This window comes from Pristiophorus japonicus, chromosome 2 (genome assembly GCF_044704955.1).
Source record: "Pristiophorus japonicus isolate sPriJap1 chromosome 2, sPriJap1.hap1, whole genome shotgun sequence".
NCBI lineage: Eukaryota > Metazoa > Chordata > Chondrichthyes > Pristiophoridae > Pristiophorus > Pristiophorus japonicus.
In genome coordinates, this window is record NC_091978.1 from 58,174,167 (window position 1) to 58,192,507 (window position 18,341).

An 18,341-nucleotide genomic window follows, 5' to 3' on the forward strand; every position below is an offset into this window, starting at 1 on the left:
ATACTTTATTCAAAATGTCGGGGCCTTCTGAGTTGTTGGCATAGGCTTATTGTGGGGGTAACGTTAGCTTTGAAAATGCCTGCGTTTATCACCTTAGCCTGGGCATGCATTTGCTGAGAACAAGTAAAGCTGTAATTCAGGTTTTTAGTCCTGCATTTGGGATACTTTGCATGACTTCAAAAATTACAAGAGAATTTAACCACAAAAATAAGGTTCTTAAACTATGTAAATACATGATCAGGCATTGTGATGTTGCACTGCTATCTTGTTTTTTTTTTTCAACATTTACAGGTTTGAAAATTAATGCTTTTTTTAACTTTTTGAAACATATGTTTGATTTATTTGTAATAAATATTCATATATACAACCATATATTCCCAATTTGTAACCTAACAGATAGCACTACTACTTGGACTGGAAACAGAACAGCAGCATTTACCCCTAACATGCCTCACCACCAGAATGGACATCTTCAGCACCACACTCCCATACACCATACTGGCCATTACTGTAAGTCTTGATGCAGGACGTGTGTCAATCAAGAGATTGTGTTTAGTTTTGCATTTCCCTGTAGGAGATATGAATGAAATTTACTGTATATTGCATTGCAACCTACCCGGAATGCTATTCAGTATCTGTCCCCTAAACTTTGAATTGCAGCACCATATTGTGTGGGGGATGGAGATGGGGAAAGTATATACAATATGTTGGCTTTAATGATGAACTACGGACTGTCCTAGATTCATTTTTTTCCAGCTTCTTTGTGTGAAATTGCCTAGATGAAATGTTTCCGGTTTGAATCCATGGGTTTTTGTATCTACTTGTTTTAGTTGTGATATTTTGTACTATTCACAATATCTCTTGTATCTGTAAATTTATTTCTCAAGTTCTTTCATTTTCGTTATGTGCTGATTCATTTTCATTACAACAAGAATATAAAATACTTGCACAAAATAATCTAACAACTGCAGCAAGACACTCGGTGGGCATAGAATTTGAAATGCCTTCCAATCTTCACAGAAAAAAGGTTTCTTGCAGATAAGAATCCAAAGAAATTGGATCCTGCATACTGGGTAATTTAATTTACATTAAATACCAACAAAACCTGCCACTCTAGAATTATTGCTTTTGAATGCTTAAAGGGAACTATAGTGATCTTCACAACATAAGAAATAGGAGCAGTGTAGGCCATATACGGCCCCTTGAGCCTGCTGCTGCTATTCAACAAGATCATGGCTGAACTTCTACATCAACACCACTTTCCCGTCCTATCCCCATAATCCCATAATTCCCATAGTGCCCCAAAATCTATTGCTCTCAGTCTTGAACATACGCAACAACTGAGCATCCACAGCACTTTGTGGCAGAGAATTCCAAAGATTCACACCCTCTGAGTGAAGACATTTCTGCTCATCTCAGTCTTAAATGTCTGACCCCCTTATCCTGAGACTATGACCTCCTAGTTCTCAACTTTCCAGCCAGGGGAAACAGCCTCTCAGCATCTACCTGTTAAGACCTCTAAAAAAATTTTTTTATACATTTCATAGAAACATAGAAACATAGAAAATAGGTGCAGGAGCAGGCCATTCAGCCCTTCTTGCCTGCACCGCCATTCAATGAGTTCATGGCTGAACATGAAACTTCAGTACCCGCTTCCTGCTTTCTCGCCATACCCCTTGATCCCCCGAGTAGTAAGGACTTCATCTAACTCCCTTTTGAATATATTTAGTGAATTGGCCTCAACTACTCCTGTGGTAGAGAATTCCACAGGTTCACCACTCTCTGGGTGAAGAAGTTTCTCCTCATCTCGGTCCTAAATGGCTTACCCCTTATCCTTAGACTGTGACCCCTGGTTCTGGATTTCCCCAACATTGGGAACATTCTTCCTGCATCCAACCTGTCCAAACCCGTCAGAATTTTAAACGTTTCTATGAGGTCCCCTCTCACTCTTCTGAACTCCAGTGAATACAAGCCCAGTTGATCCAGTCTTTCTTGATAGGTCAGTCCCACCATCCCGGGAATCAGTCTGGTGAATCTTCGCTGCACTCCCTCAATAGCAAGAACGTCCTTCCTCAAGTTAGGAGACCAAAACTGTACACAATACTCCAGGTGTGGCCTCACCAAGGCCCTATACAACTGTAGCAACACCTCCCTGCCCCTGTACTCAAATCCCCTCGCTATGAAGGCCAACATGCCATTTGCTTTCTTAACCGCCTGCTCTACCTGCATGCCAACCTTCAATGACTGATGTACCATGACACCCAGGTCTCGCTGCACCTTCCCCCTTCCTAATCTGTCACCATTCAGATAATAGTCTGTCTCTCTGTTTTTACGACCAAAGTGGATAACCTCACATTTATCCACATTATACTTCATCTGCCACGCATTTGCCCACTCACCTAACCTATCCAAGTCACTCTGCAGCCTCATAGCATCCTCCTCGCAGCTCACACTGCCACCCAACTTAGTGTCATCCGCAAATTTGGAGATACTACATTTAATCCCCTCGTCTAAATCATTAATGTACAATGTAAACAGCTGGGGCCCCAGCACAGAACCTTACCCCACTAGTCACTGCCTGCCATTCTGAAAAGTACCCATTTACTCCTACTCTTTGCTTCCTGTCTGACAACCAGTTCTCAATCCACGTCAGCACACTACCCCCAATCCCATGTGCTTTAACTTTGCACATTAATCTCCTGTGTGGGACCTTGTCGAAAGCCTTCTGAAAGTCCAAATATACCACATCAACTGGTTCTCCCTTGTCCACTTTACTGGAAACATCCTCAAAAAATTCCAGAAGATTTGTCAAGCATGATCTCCCTTTCACAAATCCATGCTGACTTGGACCTATCATGTCACCATTTTCCAAATGCGCTGCTATGACATCCTTAATAATTGATTCCATCATTTTACCCACTACTGAGGTCAGGCTGACCGGTCTATAATTCCCTGCTTTCTCTCTCCCTCCTTTTTTAAAAAGTGGGGTTACATTGGCTACCCTCCACTCGATAGGAACTGATCCAGAGTCAATGGAATGTTGGAAAATGACTGTCAATGCATCCGCTATTTCCAAGGCTACCTCCTTAAGTACTCTGGGATGCAGTCCATCAGTCCCTGGGGATTTATCGGCCTTCAATCCCATCAATTTCCCCAACACAATTTCCCGACTAATAAAGATTTCCCTCAGTTCCTCCTCCTTACTAGACCCTCTGACCCCTTTTATATCCGGAAGGTTGTTTGTGTCCTCCTTAGTGAATACTGAACCAAAGTACTTGTTCAATTGGTCTGCCATTTCTTTGTTCCCCGTTATGACTTCCCCTGATTCTGACTGCAGGGGACCTACGTTTGTCTTTACTAACCTTTTTCTCTTTACATACCTATAGAAACTTTTGCAATCCGCCTTAATGTTCCCTGCAAGCTTCTTCTCGTACTCCATTTTCCCTGCCCTAATCAAACCCTTTGTCCTCCTCTGCTGAGTTCTAAATTTCTCCCAGTCCCCAGGTTCGCTGCTATTTCTGGCCAATTTGTATGCCACTTCCTTGGCTTTAATACTATCCCTGATTTCCCTAGATAGCCACGGTTGAGCCACCTTCCCTTTTTTATTTTTATGCCAGACAGGAATGTACAATTGTTGTAATTCATCCATGCGGTCTCTAAATGTCTGCCATTGCCCATCCACAGTCAGCCCCTTCAGTATCATTCGCCAATCTATCTTAGCCAATTCACGCCTCATACCTTCAAAGTTACCCTTCTTTAAGTTCTGGACCATGGTCTCTGAATTAACTGTTTCATTCTCCATCCTAATGCAGAATCCCACCATATTATGGTCACTCTTCCCCAAGGGGCCTCGCACAATGAGATTGTTAATTAATCCTCTCTCATTACACAACACCCAGTCTAAGATGGCCTCCCCCCTAGTTGTTTCCTTGACATATTGGTCTAGAAAACCATCCCTTATGCAGTCTCATTCATCTCAACTCCATAGAATACAGACCCATTCTATTCAATCCTTCCTCATAGAACAGCCCTCTCATCCCAGAAATCAATCTAGTTTCTAGTAAACCTTTGTTGCGCCCTTTCCTTGGGTAAGGAGACCCAAACTGTACACACTACTCCAGGTGTGGTCTCACCAAAGCCCTATACAATTATGCAAGACTTCCTTACTCTTATACTGCAACCCTCTTGCAATAAAGGCTAACATACTATTTGCCTTCAAATTTGTTTTCTGTCCCTGCATGTTCACTCTCTGTGATTCATTATAAGGACACTGAGATCCCTTCTTGTGTGGCACCTTATCGAATGCCTTCTGTAAAGCTAAATATACTACATCTATAGGTTCCCCCTTATCTACCGTGCTAGTTACACCCTCAAAAAAAACTAATCCATTTGTCAAACACAATTTCTTTTCATAAAAACATGTTGACTCTGCCTAATCATATTATGATTTTCCAAATGCCCTATTACCACGTCCTTAACAATAGATTGTACAACCTGTTCCTAGGAGTTTTGAACTGAGATAGTCGATACTTCGTTGTTTCCATTGTTCCCCTTTTTAAGCTGTTAGTATGAGCTGTTAGAAATAAACTTTTTTGTTTTTTATTTTGGTTCATTTTTGTCCTTGCCAAGTTGAGGAATGTTGTCTGGAGAAAACTGAATACTTGCTGATTTTGAACACCTTGCGTTAGTGTTGAGCACTTCTAGGATGGGTTCAGCATGGTTTGATGCAGGTTAAAGCTCTTGCTGTACCACAGCAATGTTTCCCTTAGCCACAATCGGAACAGTATCCCAGATTAAAAGAGTTGTGATATTTTTTGAGAGAGAGAGATTTCCCAGTTTTGTACTGTAGGAACCCGAGTGAAGACTGCCCAAACAGATTCCACTCAGAACCACAATTCACACGAGATTTTCTTTAGATCAGGCTAAATTCAAATGTTCCCAAAGGTAACCATCCAGTGCCCTCGGAATATACATTCTGTTTACAACTTTGACAACAATGATATGAAGTTATACACCAATAATCAACTAAATGTAGACAAAAGACTATGGGCAAGAACTCTCAATTCTGATTTCTGGCTCTGAAGAAAACCTATGCAAATATATTGACGTACTGTCTCCGTCTTAATTGTTCCAAAACATAAAATGCACTAAAGCTTAAAATGCACAATGAGAGAGAAAGCAGTGATATTTTAATATTTTAAAATATGTGGCAATTTAGATGGCTGCTGATCCTCTTAATAAACTCCACAATTTATTTTACTTAAAAGATAATGACTCAGAATAAATGCACCCACATGGTGTAGTACTAAGACATAGAGACCAGGAAAGTTCTAGGTTCAATCTGCTCTCTGCCAGCTAAGATGTTTTCATACATGGCAGTCGTGAGGGGGGCATTACAATTGACCTCAGTGTCTTTGGACTAGAGAGGGAAAAATCCTACTGCTGATCCCAAGCAATAATTCCTGCTGGAAACTGACATTGAGCCAGGTTCAAAAGAAGATTCCCTCCATAGTTTTAATATTCTGACGAAGGGTCGTCGACCCGAAACGTTAACTCTGCTTTTCCCTCCACAGCTGCTGCCTGACCCGCTGAGATTTCCAGCATTTTCTGTTTTTATTTCAGATTCCAGCATCCGCAGTATTTTGCTTTTGTGTTTGTGAGGAAATAATGTTACTGGTCTAAAATTAGAAAATATGCAGGAAAAATTAATAATTACGTGTATAAATGATTGTGACGTAGTATCAAGTATTATATTCCTGCATTTTAGATTTATTGTCCTTTATTTGTTGAATAATTCCATGCATGTAATACATATTCATAGTGTGTAGAGGCTGTCAGAAAGTCAAGTTTTAAAAAGTCAAACAATCGATTACAGCACATAACAATTTCATATGTAGTAGCATAATAATTTTGCTCACCTCTCTGCTGCTCTACTTTGTGGGCTGTCAAGTCACAGTTAGTGCACAACAGCTAAAATAAAAAACGTTATGGCACTGTTATGGCATAACCTAATAGTTTGTTGATCTATTAAGAGAAAATTTTTTAAAAAGAAATTGTAAGTGTAATACTGTATGGGGAGGAGGAGAGTATAATATGATAACTATCTTCTCGTAGTACAAGAAATAAGCAAGTACACGAGGGAAACTGCGACACAATGCCTAAAAAAGCAACAAGAAAGATGAGTTCCTAAATATCAGCACTGTGATGAATGGGCTGGAATTATTTCCCACATTTGTGGCTATTCCACCTCACTGCCTCGATATGTGGATTTTATTAATCCAGTTATAAACTTGGTTTTAACACTGTTTAGTCTGTCAGTTCAGGGTTGTTTTTATGTGTAGAAATTATAGAAAATAGCTACAGGTAATGCCAAATGAGCAAAACAAAATTACCAATTTCATTAGCAATCTCTTCCACTTACTGTTAAGTAATTTGTGTATATTTATGGTGTGAAATTATGTATCAACTTTCTTCCCTAGGGGCAGTGCATAATGAACTTGCCTACCAGCCCCCCATATCCAATCATCCAGGTTAGTAAAATGGTTAAAATAAAAATGAAATCTGACAATTGCATAACCATTTACTCATTTATGTTGAATTATTTATGGGGACTTTGTAATATGGATCCCAACTATGAGTTGGAAGCGATCCTAAGTTTGGGATGCACCTTATCTTAAGTCGCAAAGTTGGTCATTTATCAGTGCTTTTCAGATGTACATGACATGGTTTAAATAAGCCTACATATCTCTCAAAGCATAATCAGCAATAAAAGTTATAATCTCACTTCAATTTTAGTTATAATTGAAGCAATAGCAATCTGAGTTTGACAATTTTACATAGATATTGAACTGAATTGGTGTAATGAAATGCATGAGTTATATTTGCTTCTCTCCTTGGAACTCAGTAGTAGCCACCCACCTCTTAATTCTAAAGTGCATAGGTGATCATTTTGAATTTACCCCAAATTAGTCTTGGGCCATAATTTAGATAAGTTTGGATTTTCATATATTTAAATGTAGTTTGCTGAATAAATTAGTGTTGCCATCAGTAGCCCTTATCAAAATTAAACCATTACCGAAAAACTGGCTTGAAGAAGTTTACTGTGAACCCAACAGTGTGAGGAAGCTGAACTAAGAGGTTATAATTAAACTATGATATAACCTGATGTAATGCACTATATCTTCAATAGTCAATTCCTTACAATAGGGGAAATAAGTGTTAACATTTCTTCCAATTCCTCACAGCGACATTTTGGTTTTTCATTGTGCTCTAAGTAAAAGTAATGCCATTAATGGGAACCGGCCTATAAAATGATCAATTTCTTTAATTTCTGTGCTGCTCAGAGTCCAGCCTATCAGTTATCTTATCACAGTGCACCCATAGATCAGAACCAGCATCCATGATTTTGAAATAAGAGTTTAAATCAGCATTCTAGATTTCTTCTCTCGGTGGGATCAAGTGATGATTGTTCAATATGGAGAAAATAAACAATTGTAGCTATAAATCTTTTAGAATTTTGTTTTTGAGCATTTTACCCCATTTTAGGTGTGATTGTCAATATTAATGGAAGTTGATCGACTACACTAAATTATTTCATATACAGGATTCTTAAATTTGGCAGAGAGAGAAGGCTGTTACACTTTTTGCGGGAGAGGGAGGAGGGGCAGGGGAGGGGGAAGGGCAGGAGGGAGGCTGAACGGGAGGGGGGTGGGGGGAGCTGAACGGGAGGGAAGCCCGAGTTCCAATTTTCAATGCCCGGGGAGCCCATTCGGCCAGGGCAAGGGGCGGCGTGCTTCGGGCCCCTCCCACGCAGCCTGCACAGACTTGGGCTGCGAGGAGCTACTGCACATGCGCGCACACTCTAGTGCGCATGTGCAGAGGTCCCGGCACTGTGTTCAGCGCCGGGACCTGGCTCCGCCTTCCACGCGTTCTGCTGCGCTGCTCCAAGGGCCTGGATCGACTGGATGGAGGGGAGAATACCAAGGTAAATAATAGGCGCCGTCTCTGTTCTAAAACGTCGGCACACTATACGGAGGTGCGCCGTTCTAACCCTGGGGGCAAACTTGGGCCCAATGCCCCTGCTCTTCTTCGAAATAGTGCTATAGGATCTTTTACGTCCACCTGAGAGAGCAGCTGGGGTCTCGGTTTAATGTCTCATCCAAAAGATGGCACCTCCAACACTGCAGCACTCCCTCAGTACTGCACTGGAGTGTCAGCCTAGATTTTGTGCACAAGTTCCTGCAGTGGGACTTGAACCCACAACCTTCTGATTCAGGCAAGAGTGGTACCAGCTGTGCACAAAAAATTCTAGGCTTGCTTATTAGGTTGCGTTTGCTCCAAACGCTGGCACCTATCGACTACGTCATCGTCTGAGCCAGAAATCACAAGGATGTGCGCATCACCTGCGCCATGACTGGAGCTGACGACTGCTGGACGAACCACCGCCTAATCCGATCCATCATCGACATTAACATAGCCCCAAAGCAGAGGGGACAGCAGAAGCAGTGCCGCAAAAAAGTCAATACCAGGGCACTTAAAGACCCAGCTAAGAGAGCCCTATATATCCAGCACCTCACAGCTAACCGATCATGCCTTGATGACCCTGAGATGCTGAATGCCCACAGTGCTTGGTCTCCCCTCCAGGCCTCCATGACCAGCGCCTGTGAAGAGACACTTGGTCACTCAACCAGATTACACCAGGACTGGTTTGATGAAAATGATCAGGAGTTCCAAGAAATAATAGATCGCAAGCGCAGAGCATTTCTGAGCCCCAAGCAACAACCCAACTCGGGAGCAGCAAAACAACATTACAGATGGCTCAAGGCTGAGGTCCAACAAAAAACCTGGGAGCTAAAGAACAGGTGGTGGATGGAGAAAGCACAGGAGATACAACAACTGGCCGACACCACAATCTGCGAGGATTCTAAATCGCAGTCAAGGCCACCTTCGGTCCAAACGCCCAAGGCTGCTGGCCAAGAACGGGTAAATGCTCATCAAGGACACCGAGGCTGATAGGGCCCGCTGGAATGAGCACTTCAAAGACCTCCTCAATAGAGACTCTACCTTTGACTCGAGTGTTCTCGACTCCTCCCGCAGCATGCGACTCGCCTCCACCTCAGTGAAACCCCAACATTGCACGAGGTAGGAAAAGCCATAAACAGCTCAAGAATAACCAGGCTAAGGGAGCAGATGGAATCCCTGCTTAGGCTCTAAAGTATGGCGGAGAGGTGCTGTTGGAGCGGATGCATGATCTCATCTCTCTCATTTGGAGGGAAGAGAGCATGCCGGGAGATCTCGAAGATGCAGTGATCGTGACCATCTTTAAAAAAGGGGACAAGTCCGACTGCGGCAACTACAGAGGAATCTCCCTGCTATTAGCCACTGGGAAAGTTGTCGCTAGAGTTCTCCTCAACCACCTTCTCCCTGTGGCCTGGGAGCTCCTCCCGGAGTCGCAGTGTGGATTTCGTCCCCTACAGGGCATAACTGACATGATCTTTGCAGCGCGACAGCTGCAGGGAAAATGCAGGGAGTAGCGCCAGCCCTCATAACTGGTCTTTTTCGACCTTACAAAGACCTTTGACACTCAACCACGAGGGTCTATGGAGCGTCCTCCCTTGTTTCGGATACCCCCAAAAGTTTGTCAACATCCTCCGCCTGCTCCACGACGACAGGCAGGCCGTGATCCTTGCCAATGGATCCATTATAGACCCAATCCAGTGTGGGACAGCTCTCCCTGTTTTGGCAGCTGTTAGTAGAAGGAATTTGTCGGGTCGACTGGGCTGGGTTGTCGTATCCGAAGCTGGTGCCGAGGTCGATGCCGAGTGGTCTATCCAGTTTTATTATTATTATTGTTTTTCGTAGCCTCCTGAATAACCTGCTGAAACTACTAGGGGACCGAGGGTCTAGCGAGAAGGGAGAACTGAGGGAAATCCTTATTCGTCAGGAAATGGTGGTAGGGAAATTGAAGAGACTGAAGGCCGATAAATCCCCAGGGCCTGATAGTCTGCATCCCGGAGCACTTAAGGAAGTGGCCCTAAAAATAGTGGATGCATTGGTGGTCATTTTCCAACATTCCATAGACTCTGGTTCAGTTCCTATGGTTTAGAGGGTAGCTAATGTAACCCCACTTTTTAAAAAAAAAAAAAAGGAGGGAGAGAGAAAACAGGGAATTATAGACCAGTTAGCCTGACATCGATGGTGGGGAAAATGCTGGAATCAATTATTAAAGATGTAACAGTGCATTTGGAAAGCAGTGACAGGATCAATCCAAGTCGGCATGGATTTATGAAAGAGAAATCGTGCTTGACAAATCTAGAGTTTTTTGAGGATGTAACTAGTAGAGTGGAGAACCAGTAGATGTGGTGTATTTGGACTTTGAAAAGGCTTTTGACAAGGTCCCACACAGGAGATTAGTGTGCAAAATTAAGGCACGTGATATTGGGGATAATGTATTGACGTGGATAGAGAACTGGTTGGCAGACAGGAAGCAAAGAGTGGGAATAAACGGGTCCTTTTCAGAATGGCAGGCAGTGACTAGTGGGGTGCCGCAGGGTTCAGTGCTGGGATCCCAGCTATTTACAATGTACATTAATGATTTAGACGAAGGAATTGAATGTAATATATCCAAGTTTGCAGATGACACTAAGCTGGGTGGCAGTGCGAGCTGTGAGGAGGATGCTAGGAGGCTGCAGGGTGACTTGGACAGGTTAGGTGAGTGGACAAATGCATGGCAGATGCAGTATAATGTGGATGAGTGTGAGGCTATCCACGTTGGTGGCAAAAACAGGAAGGCAGATTATTATCTGAATGGTGACAGATTAGTAAAAGGGGAGGTGCAACGAGACCTGGGTGTCATGGTACATCAGTCATTGAAGGTAGGCATGCAGGTGCAGCAGGCAGTAAAGAAAGCAAATGGCATGCTGGCCTTTATAGCGAGGGGATTTGAGTATAAGAGCAGGGAGGTCTTACTGCAGTTGTACAGGGTCTTGGTGAGACCACACCTTGAGTATCGTGTGCAGTTTTGGTTTCCTAATCTGAGGAAGGACATTTTTGCTATTGAGGGATGCAGCGAAGTTTCACCACACTGATTCCCGGAATGGCAGGACTGACATATGAAGAAAGACTGGATCGACTAGGCTTATATTCACTGGAATTTAGAAGAATGAGAGGGGATCTCATAGAAACATATAAAATTCTGACGGGATTGGACTGGTTAGGTGCAGGAAGAATGTTCCCGATGTTGGGGAAGTCCAGAACCAGGGGTCACAATCTAAGGATAAGGCGTAAGCCATTTAGGATCGAGATGAGGAGAAACTTCTTCACCGAAAATTGTGAACCTGTGGCATTCTCTACCACAGAAAGTTGTTGAGATCAGTTCGTTAGATATATTCAAAAGGGAGTTAGATGTGGCCCTTACAGCTAAAGGGATCAAGGGGTATGGAGAGAAAGCAGGAATGGGGTACTGAAGTTACATGATCAGCCATGATCATATTGAATGGTGGTGCAGGCTCGAATGGCCAACTCCTGCACCTCTTTTCTATGTTTCTATATAGCGGTTGTGAAAATTTAGTGGCTTGCTAGGCCATTTCAGAGGGCAGTTAAAAATCAGCTTCATTGCTATGGGTCTGGAGTCACATACAGGCCAGACCAGGTAAGAACGGATTTCCTTCCCTAAAGGGCAGTTTTTTCAGACACTCCGATAGTTTTATGGTCACCATTACTGGTACTGGCTTTTTATTCCAGATTTACTTAATTAACTGAATTCAAATTCCTCAGCTGAGGGATTTGCGTCTCTGGATCAATAGTCGAGATCTCTGGATTACTAGTCAAGTAACATAACCACGATGCTACCGCTCCCATGTTAGAGGTGTAACAGTTTTTAAGCAAGTGCAGGCAGGGAAAGGCGGGAGGTGAGGCTGTGATGGTGTGGCAGGTAGAAATGACTAAATGACAGAAGTGAATAAATAGTGCAATGCAAATGGGGGTGCTAATGGGACAAGTACAGAAACGGAAGGTGGGTCTCAAGGTGGTGTAAAGGGAAACATCGGAGTCATAACAGCACCTGCTGTGCAAAGAAAATGGGAGAAGTGGTTATGATCGAAAATTGTTGAACTCAATCGAGTCTGAAAGGCTGTAAGTTGCCTATTCGGAGATGAGTTGTTATTCCTCGAGCTTCCATTGAAGAAATATCTATGTATGTATTCAACCGTAAAACTCTGTTAAAATAAATATATAAATAGTTATGAGCAGATTCGAATCATGAGTGCTGAGAGCAGCATGCAAGGTGTGAACCTGCCTGCACTCTACATTTTGTTCAAGACTTTCATCCCATCATATTAAATTCAGGTTCAGGAATTAATAACTTATTTCGCATTATTTTAGAATGACAGAATCTTATGGCACAGAAGGAGGGCATTTGGTCTATCCTGTCACTTCGTCCGAAAGAGCTATCCAGCATAATCCCATTTTCAGGCGCTTGGTTCGTAGCCTTGTAGATTACAGCACTTCAGGTGTATATCGAAGAACTTTTTAAATGTGGTGAGGGCTTCTGCCTCTACCACTTCAGACAGTGAGTTCCAGATTCCCACCACCGTCTGGGGTGGAAAAAGTTCTCAACTCTCCTCTAATTCTTCTACCAATTACTTTAAATCTATGCCCCCTGGTTATTGACCTCTCTGCGAAGGGAAATAGGTCCTTCCTATCCACTCTATCTAGGCCCATAAGAACATAAGAATTAGGAACAGGAGTAGGCCATCTAGCCCCTCGAGCCTGGTGTGCCATTCAACAAGATCATGGCTGATCTGGCCGTGGACTCAGCTCCACTGACCCGCCCGCTCCCCGTAACCCTTAATTCCCTTATTGGTTAAAACTCTATCTGTGATTTGAATACATTCAATGAGCAAGCCTCAACTGCTTCCTTGGGCAGCGAATTCCACAGATTCACAACCCTCTGGGAGAAGAAATTCCTTCTCAACTCGGTTTTAAATTGGCTCCCCCTGTATTTTGAGATTGTGCCCCCTAGTTCTAGTCTCCGCGACCAGTGGAAACAACCTCTCTGCCTCTATCTTGTCTATCCCTTTCATTATTTTAAATGTTTCTATAAGATCACCCCTCATCCTTCTGAACTCGAACGAGTAAAGACCCAGTCTACTCAATCTATCATCATAAGGTAACCCCCTCATCTCCGGAAACAGCCGAGTGAATCGTCTCTGTACCCCCTGCAAAGCTAGTATATCCTTCCTTAAGTAAGGTGACCAAAACTGCACGCAGTACTCCAGGTGTGGCCTCACCAATACCCTGTACAGTTGCAGCAGGACCTCCCTGCTTTTGTACTCCATCCCTCTCGCAATGAAGGCCAACATTCCATTCGCCTTCCTGATTACCTGCTGCACCTGCAAACTAACTTTTTGGGATTCATGCACAAGGACCCCCAGGTCCCTCTGCAACGCAGCATGTTGTAATTTCTCCCCATTCAAATAATATTCCCTTTTACTGTTTTTTTTTTTTCCCCAAGGTAGATGACCTCACATTTTCCGAGATTGTATTCCATCTGCCAAACCGTAGCCCATTCGCTTAACCTATCTAAATCTCTTTGCAGCCTCTCTGTGTCCTCTACACAACCCACTTTCCCACTAATCTTTGTGTCATCTGCAAATTTTGTTACACTACACTCTGTCCCCTCTTCCAGGTCATCTATGTATATTGTAAACAGTTGTGGTCCCAGCACCAATCCCTGCGGCACACCACTAACCACCGATTTCCAACCCGAAAAGGACTCATTTATCCCGACTCACTGCTTTCTGTTAGCCAGCCAATTCGCTATCCATGCTAATACATTTCCTCTGACTCTGCGTACCTTTATCTTCTGCAGTAACCTTTTGTGTGGCACCTTATCGAAAGCCTTTTGGAAATCTAAATACACCACATCCATCGGTACACCTCTATCCACCATGCTCGTTATATCCTCAAAGAATTCCAGTAAATTAGTTAAACATGATTTCCCCTTCATGAATCCATGTTGCGTCTGCTTGATTGCACTATTCCTATCTAGATGTCCTGCTATTTCTTCCTTAATGATAGCTTCAAGCATTTTCCCCACTACAGATGTTAAACTAACCGGCCTGTAGTTACCTGCCTTTTGTCTGCCCCCTTTTTTAAACAGAGGCGTTACATTAGCTGCTTTCCAATCCGATGGTACCTCCCCAGAGTCCAGAGAATTTTGGTAGATTATAACGAATGCATCTGCTATAACTTCCGCCATCTCTTTTAATACCCTGGGATGCATTTCATCCGGACCAGGGGACTTGTCTACCTTGAGTCCCATTAGCCTGTCCAGCACTACCCCCCTAGTGATAGTGATTGTCTCAAGGCCCTCCCTTCCCACATTCCCGTGACCAGCAATTTTTGGCATGGTTTTTGTGTCTTTCACTGTGAAGACCGAAGCAAAATAATTGTTTAAGGTCTCAGCCATTTCCACATTTTCCATTATTAAATCCCCCTTCTCATCTTCTAAGGGACCAACATTTACTTTAGTCACTCTTTTCCGTTTTATATATCGGTAAAAGCTTTTACTTTCTGTTTTTATGTTTTGCACAAGTTTACTTTCGTAATCTATCTTTCCTTTCTTTATTGCTTTCTTAGTCATTCTTTTCTGTCGTTTAAAATGTTCCCAATCTTCTAGTTTCCCACTAACCTTGGCCACGTTATACGCATTAGTTTTTAATTTGATACTCTCCTTTATTTCCTTGGTTATTCACGACTGGTTATCCCTTCTCTTACCGCCCTTCTTTTTCACTGGAATATATTTTTGTTGAGCACTATGAAAGAGCTCCTTAAAAGTACTCCGCTGTTCCTCAATTGTGCCCCCGTTTAGGCTGTGTTTCCAGTCTACTTTAGCCAACTCTGCCCTCATCCCACTGTAGTCCCCTTTGTTTAAGCATAGTACGCTCGTTTTAGACACTACTTCCTCACCCTCAATCTGTATTACAAATTCAACCATACTGTGATCACTCATTCCGAGAGGATCTTTTACTAGGAGATCGTTTATTATTCCTGTCTCATTACACAGGACCAGATCTAAGATAGCTTGTTCCCTTGTAGGTTCTGTAACATACTGTTCTAAGAAACAATCCCGTATGCATTCTATGAATTCCTCCTCAAGGCTACCCCATGCGATTTGATTAGACCAATCGATATGTAGGTTAAAATCCCCCATGATTACTGCCGTTCCTTTTTCACGTGCCTCCATTATTCCCTTGATTATTGCCCGCCCCACCGTGAAGTTATTATTTGGGTGCCTATAAACTATGCCCAACAGTGACTTTTTCCCCTTACTATCTCTAATGTCCACCCACAATGATTCAACATTTTGTTCATTAGAGCCAATATCGTCTCTCACAACTGCCCTGATATCATCCTTTATTAACAGAGCTACCCCACCTCCTTTCCCTTCTTGTCTATCTTTCCGAATTGTCAGATACCCCTGTATGTTTAATTCCCAGTCTTGGCCACCCTGCAACTGCGTTTCTGTAATGGCCACCAAATCATACCCATTTGTAATGATTTGTGCCGTCAACTCATTTACTTTATTTCGAATGCTGCGTGCGTTTAGGTAGAGTGTTTTAATACTAGTTTTTAAACCATGATTTTTAGTTTTGACCCCTCCTGCAGCCCCTTTATATTCATACATATTGTCCCTTCCTATCACTTTGTGGTTTACACTTACCCCAGTGCTACTCTGCTCTGTTGCCTCCTGCCTTTTGCATTCTTTCTTGGGCTCCTGTTCATCTGAGCTCTCACCCACTCTAACTAGCTCAGGGCCCTCTCCTAGGTTCCGAATACTCCTTGCATTGAGGCACCGAGCTTTCATGCTTGCCTTTTTATTACACTTTGACCCTTTAGAATTTTGCTATACAGTGGCCCTTTTTGCTTTTTGCCTTGGGTTTCTCTGCCCTCCACATTTACTCTACTCATCTTTCTGTCTTTTGCTTCTGTCTCCTTTTTGATTCCCTCTGTCTCGCTGCATTGGTTCCCATCCCCATGCCATATTAGTTTAACTCCTCCCCAACAGCACTAGCAAACACTCCCCCTAGGGCATTGGTTCCGGTCCTGCCCAGGTGCAGACCGTCCAGTTTGTACTGGTCCCACCTCCCCCAGAACCGGTTCCAATGCCCCAGGAATTTGAATCCCTCCCTGCTGCACCACTGCTCAAGACACGTATTCATCTGAACTATCCTGCGATTCCTACTCTGACTAGCACGTGGCACTGGTAGCAATTCCGAGATTACTACTTTTGAGGTCCTACCTTTTAATTTAGCTCCTAGCTCCTTAAATTCGTCTCGTAGGACCTCATCCCGGTTTTTACCTATATCGTTGGTACCAATGTGCACCACGACAACTGGCTGTTCACCCTTCCTTTTTCAGAATGTCCTGCACCCGCTCCGAGACATCCTTGATCCTTGATCCTTGCACCAGGGAGGCAACATACCATCCTGGAGTCTCGGTTGCGGCCGCAGAAACGCCTATCTATTCCCCTTACAATTGAATCCCCTATCACTAATGCTCTCCCACTCTTTTTCCTGCCCTCCTGTGCAGCAGAGCCAGCCACGGTGCCCTCATAATTTTACAAACCTCAATCAACTTCCTCTGTTCCAATGAAAACCATCCACCCTATCCAATCTATTTATGTGTGTATTTTTGTTTGCATTCAAATTGAGAGAAAAAATGTATAGTTTTCAAATACATCTTTAAAATAGGTAATTGTACTCTCTGTGCTACTCAACCAATAGGCCTGTGGTCCCAAATATTTTGCGACACTGCGATTTTCACAGTTTCAGATATATGAAAATTTTAAACCTGTAGAATAGCAGGCTCTACATTTGTCAATTGGGGTACAAAGTAAATAAACTTTTTTTTCTTGTTGAAAGCTTAGTGTATCTAGCAGTATTAACAATTAAATACATCAAAGTATGCAATGTTAAGGTTTGATTTATGTGTGTAATCCAATTTCTAGTTCCTGAATACTGGTGTTCAATTGCTTACTTCGAGATGGACGTGCAGGTGGGAGAAACATTCAAGGTGCCATCTAGCTGCCCTGTGGTTACTGTGGATGGATACGTGGATCCCTCTGGGGGTGACCGCTTCTGTCTGGGCCAACTCTCCAATGTTCATAGAACGGAAGCCATTGAAAGAGCCAGGTAAAAAAAAAATGAGCGGGAAGGGGTGGAAGAATGTCTTGGTTGCAAATTATTTGAATTCTGTATTGTATTTCAAAATAAAACATTACAGAAAAATTCTGTTTTTACTTGGTGTAAATTTCTAATGGCTTTGGATTCAGGAACATTTCAAAGGGAATCTCCACACCTCCTGTCTAAAGCTATATAGCATAGTTCCTGTTACTTTCAGTGAGAGAAGTGTGACGCTGGTGGTATTGATGTAGCTGTATTAACACAGCATACATTTGCACGGTCAGCTTGGTCCAGGGCTCATAGAGGAATTCCTGTGTGCTCGGGAAATTGTGTTTCGAATTGTACAGCCATCCTCCACTGCTGTTATACGTTAATGCAATCTCAGCCGATATGAGCATTCCAGTTCCAGACCGATGGACCACGTATAATATTGGCGAGTGTTTTTTTTTTCAGTATAAAATAACATGTACCTTCATGACCTTGGCCTTCCCTATTTCTGTAACCTCGTTCTACAATGCCACCCCTCCCTGAACTCTCCACTTTTCTCACTGGCTTCTTCTGCACCTCCCCTTCCATTTGGCCACCAATGGCAGCCTTCAGGCACCTCGGCCTGACACTCTGGAATTCCCTCTCTAAACCCCTCCACCTCCCTCACCACCTTTTAAGAATCTCCTTAAAACCCATGTCTTTGACTAAGCTTTTGCTCACATCTCCTAAGAGGGTGCTTCTGTGAAACATTTTGCAATATTTTTTCTGCATTACTGGTGCGCAAATTGGCTGCCGCGTTTCCTACATTACAACTGTGACTACACTTCAAAAGCACTTCATTGGCAGAAAAGTGTTTGGGACGTCCTGAGGTCATGAAAGCTGCTATATAAATGCAAGCCTTTTTTTTTATTAATCCAAATATTTGGAATAATATATAGCTATGAAATTTGTGTGTGAACGAGTGCATACGTGTCTGGCTATTTGGCTACTTCAGCTTGGGAGCAATGGGTTGCACATGGTTTTGAGGAATTTTTTTTCGTACAAATTAATAATTAGTTATAAAACATCTATATCTACCCACATATTAAATTTTATGCCTGTAAGAATTAAATGGCTCAATTTCTGCTGACTTTGTTTGGGCACGAACTACATTTGCATCAATCAGAT

At 42.9% G+C, this 18,341-nt stretch overlaps 1 protein-coding gene across 2 annotated transcripts in view; it reads left to right on the top strand.

The window, feature by feature from the left end:
- smad4b (SMAD family member 4b) overlaps positions 1–18,341 on the top strand; it is a 119,428-nt gene that overhangs the window by 70,912 nt on the left and 30,175 nt on the right. For both annotated transcript variants that reach the window (XM_070867501.1, XM_070867502.1), the window contains exons 7-9: positions 397–510; positions 6,480–6,530; positions 17,012–17,195. In XM_070867501.1, the coding sequence (XP_070723602.1) occupies positions 397–510; positions 6,480–6,530; positions 17,012–17,195 (349 nt within the window). The remainder of the gene's footprint in view (positions 1–396; positions 511–6,479; positions 6,531–17,011; positions 17,196–18,341) is intronic.